Here is a 7,497-nt window from a genome sequence, read left to right as displayed (position 1 = left end):
GCACACACGCACACAAACACATGCCACACATACACAAATAGACAGACACACGCAAACACTGGGTGCAATTGTTAGGCTGGTGATGAATTGTTGTTGAAAATAAAAATTCAAACCGGAGAAGAAATTTAATGTAAACAAGAAAGATGGTTCACAAAAAAAATATAGAAAACAATTGTTTTTTAGACATAGGTAGATTCGATAGGTCGACACACATACACTTCACATTATTTATTTGCATCTATTAAATACATGTGTGGCTAAAATATGTGCACATCAAAATTCCGCAAATATTATTATGGCGAAGACATCAAACACGCATCAAAATATTTACAAAACACGGTGAGAAGATGGCTGAGAGAATGTTGAATGATTGATAAACCTAAAAATATTAAATTCGACTGGCGAGATTCATTGTAACCTGGCAAATGTTGTATTTACATTGAGGTCAGATGTTGTATTAACATAGAGATCCAGTCCACTCCATGCGTAAAGTTTCCCTGCTTTTGGGTGTTTCTATCTTATTTTTTGCAATTAATTAGTTTTATGTTTTATTCATTTCTAAAATTAATTATTGTTGCAAATAATTTTATTAAAAAATTTGTGGATGCATGCATACTTTTTCACGTTAAATCTCTACATAACCGTTTGTTTTTGAGATTAAGAATGTGTGTCGGCGTGAAATGAAAGAAAACTGTATTTAAATATGTGCAATTGTGCACGTATGTATGTATATGCACGTGTGTATGTATGTGTATGTATGTGTATGTATATATGTATGCATGTGCATGTGTGTATGTATGTGTGCATTGGTGTAAATATTTGTTTTTATGATTGTATGTTTTCATGTACGTTTGTTTATGCATTAGTTTAAAAACATGTGTGTACTTGTTTGTATGTGCATGCATGTATGTATGTTTTTAATGTATGTACGTTTGTATGATGCATGTATATATGTTTACGTGTGCATATTTTTGTTTGTACGTGCAGAAAGCTTCCAACAGAAAGGTACTGAATGGTGAAGTCAACACGTGAGCTAACAACAATGAAAATGTGTGAGACTTCACCATATCGGACAGAGTGAACAATTGTTGCACATGAATTACTAAACCAACCTTTGTGAAAGACGTTTTAACATAGCCTCATTAATAGATACGATGTTCCTTTTTCTAAATTCGAAAATTTTAAGCACATTTTTCTGCTACAACTACTGATACACTTCTGCTACTACTACCGCTAGTGCTGCTGATGCTGCTGCCACTGGTACCACTACTATTAATAATGATAAGAAGAAGAAAAAGTATGTTTTCAGAGGCATAAGGATTGAAACATTATCTTAAAGTTCTTAACATTATTATTTCATTTCTGTATTTATAAGTCATAAATGTTATTGTTATTAGCACAATAAATCATACAGATAATCCTATTTCGGTTATAAATCATTTGTTTTATCATTGTTATTTTTATTATTATTATTTTATTATTACGTATAATTGGTGTTGTTGTTTTTGCTGTTCGTCGTCGTTGTTTTCCTATTACACATAAAAAGTTACTAATTATTGTACTACTAGCTATGTATTATTATTGTTAATAATAATAATAATTGTATAATAATAATAATAATAATAATAATAATAATAATTATGTTGCAGTTGCTTTGTTTCCCATTTTCATTATAATTATGTTCATCATCATCATCGTCGTCGTCGTCACCATCTTTCATCTTCATCATTTCCTTCGCATCTCATCCTCATCTTCATCATCATTTTTAATTTGAAGCAGCAGCAGCAGAAGTAGAGATGGTTACTAAATTAAGACATAATTTAAATTTTACATTAAAAGCTGTAGAATAATATTTATTGAAAGATGGCGAGCACGTCAAAACAACAAAAAACACAAAAGACATAATGGCTTAATTAATTGTAATATATATATATATATATATATATATATATATATGTATAATATATAATATATGTATATATATATATATATTATAGTATGTAATGAGTAACATCTTGTAACATGACATAACGTAACTTAATGAAATGTCATTTCAGAATTAAGAATGGATGACTGAACGGAAGGATGAATGAATGAACCCATTAGGATGGTGCATGCAAATGATGGAAGTGGTAGCGTCCTAATAAATCATAACACACACATGCCCTAATTAAGTTATTATAAGTTATCGCAACAAAAACGACAAAAACAACAACAACAGATCCCAACAACAACAACAACAAATCCAAACAACAACAACAGATCCAAATAACAACAACATATCCAAATAACAACAACATATCCAAACAACAACAACAGATCCAAACAACAGCAACAGATTCAAACATCAACAACAACAACAACAACAGATCCAAATAAAAACAACAGATCCAAACAAAAACAACAACAGATTACAAAAGCAACAACAACAGATCCATAAAACAATAACAGATCCAAACAACAATAACAGATCCAAATAACAACAACAGATTAAAACAGCAGCAACTTCAACAACAGATCCAAACAACAACAGATACAAGCAACAACAACCGATCCAAACAACAACAACAGATTCAAACAACAACAACAACATTAGATCCAAACAACAACAGATTACAACAGCAGCAACAGATAACAATAACAAAGACTATTATAACAGAATATCACAAACAATGATAAATACAAAGAAAAAGTAGTTAAAAACGAATATCTTCAAGAAATAATACTAAAGCCTTTAAAACACACTAGCTAAAAAACAGCTATGAAAATTTATTCTGTGCATATCAATATACTGTATTACAATAACATCAACGTACAATTACATCACATCACATTATACAACATCACATTTCATTACTCAACATTTCGCTACTCAAACAACATCACAAAACTTCAATTTTCATTAAAAAAAAGATAAATAAATAAAAACACATCCCTCAACGTCAGCGTCACACTTGACATCACAGCATCGCAACACAATAAATGAAAATTAAATTAAAAAATTTTTTTAAATCCTTCATCTCGTGACGTTTATTCTTTGTTTCAATGGATGAACACGCAAATTTAAAAACAAACAAGTCACACACGTAGGCACATACTGAAACACACGCACACAGGCACACATACACATACACGCAAACACACTCACACACACACACTCACATTTTAAAGAAAATGTTTTTTACAATATCTTATTATTTATTTCAATTTTTAAATTTTTCTACTCTTATCAAAATATTGTTATTTAGTGATATATAATATTATTTTAATTGATTTGTCATTATTATTATTATTTATATCATTATTATAATTATTAATTATTAATTAATTAATTAAACAGCATCAGCAAAGGAAAATTATACAATAAAAAATAATACAGACCACCACGATTGATGCGTGCATTCGACACCATCCAAGTACAGGAAACTCATTATGGCCAACATGGTCAACCACTTGTCCATGGTCAACACGGGCCGTAAGTTCTTCATGGAGTTCATTTTGTGGTGTTTGTTGCTGGCGTTGTTGTTGGTACTTTTTTTATCAAATGTTTTGTTGTTTTGTTTGTTTATACTGATGATTTCGTTGATGTTTTTGTTGTTGTTGTTGTTGATGTTGTTGGTTGTGTCGTTGTTTACTGGGCTAAACAAACTAATGGCGTGCATGTTGAGGTTGTTGTCACTTCCATAATTTAGATTCTCAACAACTTTAATCTTTTTGCTTTTATTGTTGCTATTATCGTGGACATTGTTGTTATTGTTAATGCTATTGTGGTGACAAATGTTGCAAGATGTAATGCGATTGTTGATACATTCGTCAACATGTTGCCCGTTCACGCTGAGGTCTCCATCGAAATGTTGATTGGTGTTCCGAAATCTGCTGCCAACTTCCAAGCCAGTGTTGGCGCCATTCATGTTTTTCACCAATTTTAAATTTTGGATGATCAATATCGCTTTATAGTTTACAATTTTTTGCAATTACATGAATTTATTTAAATGTTAAGATACCCCAAGTTAAATCATATAACTTTTCAACTAAACTAATTTAAAAACTGTTTTTAACTTCCAAATAAGAAATTCTTACTAAACATCACATTAAATAAGTCTTCGAAAAAGTTCGTCGAACGAAAAACGACAATGTGAATGTCGTGTTATGAATATTGTTAACGATGAATTCAACTAACTGCAAACAAATTGTCAATCAATAATAACTCAGATCATTCACGTACCTGCTGTTGCATTACAGCGTGCAATTTAAATAGAACTTTCAAAAAAAGTTAAACGTACTTCCAACGCTGAGAGTTAGTTTGTTGTTTGAGAGCCAGCGCAAATGCAAACAACAGTTTTATAACACTGCACGACGAATGCACTACATAAATGATGTTAACGAATAACACACGGCAGATGATATACAACGGTTTTATTTACCTAGTCGTACAAAAATCCTTTTATATAAAAATCCATTTATGTGAATTTTTTTTAGACAAATTGCAGTATGTGTAATAATAATTTTTTTATTTGTTTACAAATATTTGTGAAATAACAATAGAAGTGTTAATGTGGATGAGATGGTGATGAAATGTAAGGAGCAAGTAATATAAATGATGTGCCGGTCTATAAACATTATTTATTTATTATCTCTATATGCTTCTGTTTCTCTCTCTCTCTCTCTTTCTGTATGTGTGTGTGTTTTTGTTTGTTTGTATCTGTGTGTGTGTGTGTGTCTGTTTTGTGAAAAGATATCTGTATTGTCTGACATTTGTGTTAGTGATTTCTATGAGTGTTTGCGCGTGGTATGTGTCGATGTGTTCATAATTTCATTTACTTTCACTATTACATTTACATATACCAAAGTTTTTAACATTATGTATTTGATATACTAATTTTAGAGTCGCAACGATCGGCTTAGTCGTATATTCGCTGTAATTTGCGGGTTTTTTGGTGTTTAGTTTTCGGCTTCGACCGAATCGTGGATTCGGCGCGATTCACTATTCGGTGCATCTCTAATTTATATAAGTGTCGCTGGCTGTTTGGACGTTCGGATGTTTTTGTGATGATACAAATGCGTGATGAGCTTTGTTTAGGAGTTTCTGGTTAGTTCGATCATTTATATATTTACTTTTTATTTTAATCATTTATTCATTGGAATATTTTTGGTTATTTGATGTATCACATATACATTCATACACATACACACACATGCACACAAACATTTAGATACACGCACACACGAACACACACATTTTTTTTTACTGGCACGCACGTTTTGTTTATTCGTGTTTATTTATATAAAAAAGTATATGTGTCATTATTTTCATTTGGTTATTCATTCAAACTTATTTATAATCATTTATTATATTAATGTGTTATGATTACATTGAATTTAAAAACATGACTTGAATGTATTTCTATACACGTGTATGTGTAGTTTACGTGTGGAAGTGGAATAAATATTTCTTTATTCAATTGCGATCAGCTTCTAATAAAAATTTGATATTTATCTGATGCAGTAGTCTTCATGAAATTCAATCTTAATTAGCAGCTCCTTCCAGCTCACAACAACACCACACAACAACGCACAACAAAAACGATAACACAAAATCGCCACAACATCACAACAACAACATCAGCACGTGATCATCATTATTTGTTGTATGTAGGCTGGTTTATGTTTGTGTGTGTAGTGGGCTTGTAATTGTAAGCGGACTAAGTTTTCTTTTCTCGCGAATTTAATTAACACAAAACTTGAAGTTTTTACTGGGAAAATATTCTGATGGAGAAAAAAAGTTCTTCATAATTGCATTTGTGATTTGAACAATCATCCATCGAATGTTTGATTTGGACAACTTACTCTATTGCTGATCAGTAGGCACGCAGATGAAGAACGACATAACAAAATTTAAATCTACTTCAAAAATATGATAGTATTTAAGCTTCAGTCAAACGATTCTTGTTGAAATAATTTGCAGACAACTAACAATCATTTAGAAAATGTCAGTTGTAACATTTCTTTGCAACAACATTGGAGTACATAATTATAATATTAATTAAGATGTATCATAAAAACACGTGAGCGATCATTTATCAGTTACCAAAGTTTAATAAATAGCAAGCACATCAACGAATGAGGATCATAGAAATATTTTCTTCGTTCCAAAAAATAACAGCTTATCAACACTCATCTTGAAAATAATGCAGAATGCTGATAACATTTGACTTCTCATTCATTCTGATAACTGACTGATTTTTCTTGGTAATAGAATAAAAGTTCGTTTTCCAGTTTTACTTCATTTTATCTCGATCAGTTTGTGTTTTAAACATCATTTTCAGTTACAAGTTGTTAGTTTCGGTTGATTTATTACATATGCTCCCATATTTCAGTGAGAATATTCCTGAAAGGATTAAATAACCGTGTTCACGAGTTTTTGTTTAATCGAATATCATTCCTGTTTTTTTTCAAACTAATTTTAAAGACGCACACACACACACACACACACACACATATATACATATATATATATATATATATACATATATATATATATATATATATATCTATAGGAAACTTATATAGCGCCAATTAAATGTATATATATACATACATACCCGAAACATCAGAGACAAACCATTTTATACAAAACACTAACAAAGTCATACAATAATACCGATACAACAACAATCTTACAACAGTAAGACAATAATACCATAGCAATAATACCAAAAAACAGCAATACCCGAACTTCAAAACAATAACAACAACAATAACATACACAAACGAATTTAAAACTTTCAAACGTTAAAAATCTTTTTTCTATTTCTTTTATGCATTTTAAGCGGAAACAATAAGACTATCATCATTCTGGAATGGAAATCCGAGACTTAATTCAGCCCGAAAAAATCCATCATATCGTCTGACGTCCTCTCTTCATGGATCAATACGCATCTAATGGTCCGATGGTTTGGATGATGAACAATCACGTCGGAAATTTCATTGGGCACCGACGTTCAGTGAAACTCAAGGAAATGCTGTGGTGGATGAAGACAACTTTGAGGAGGGGAGAGCGCAAACTTTCCAAAATGAGACCGGGTGGTGGGTGGGTATTTCCATAAACAATTGTTTGATTGATATTTGAGGTGCATACACTGGTCATTAGTTGCTGTATTCTTTTCATGGTGATTTGTAATTTTTCACAGGAAGAAAGCTGTTTAAAAATGTTCTGGTGGATTGGAGGATGATCGATCGCCATGCAAAAAAAGAAGTATTTTTTTCATTTTAATTTACCTTTACATTTACTTCGTCCATTCAAAAGCGATTCATTGTTTTTTACTTTATCTGCTTCTTTTAGTGAGGGATGATTAAACAACATAGATAAGTTAGGGACTGAGCTGAGTTTAATGAACATAGGTAAGTTAGGGACTGAGCTGAGTTAATACGACATAGGTAAGTTAGGGACTGAGCTGAGTTAATACGACATAGGTAAGTTAGGGACTGAGCTGAGTT

At 31.2% G+C, this 7,497-nt stretch overlaps 1 protein-coding gene across 1 annotated transcript; it reads right to left on the bottom strand.

The window, feature by feature from the left end:
* Positions 1-3,356: 3,356 nt before the first annotated feature.
* On the bottom strand, positions 3,357-3,911 carry HELRODRAFT_162478 (hypothetical protein; the record flags this gene model as incomplete). Its single annotated transcript, XM_009024671.1, has 1 exon — positions 3,357-3,911. The coding sequence occupies one exon, from the start codon at positions 3,909-3,911 to the stop codon at positions 3,357-3,359; it is 555 nt and encodes a 184-aa protein (XP_009022919.1).
* Positions 3,912-7,497: the final 3,586 nt, after the last annotated feature.

This window comes from Helobdella robusta (assembly GCF_000326865.2).
Source record: "Helobdella robusta unplaced genomic scaffold HELROscaffold_4, whole genome shotgun sequence".
Lineage (NCBI taxonomy): Eukaryota > Metazoa > Annelida > Clitellata > Rhynchobdellida > Glossiphoniidae > Helobdella > Helobdella robusta.
Note: the sequence above shows the minus strand (reverse complement) of the source record. Positions and strands in the feature narration are given on the sequence as shown.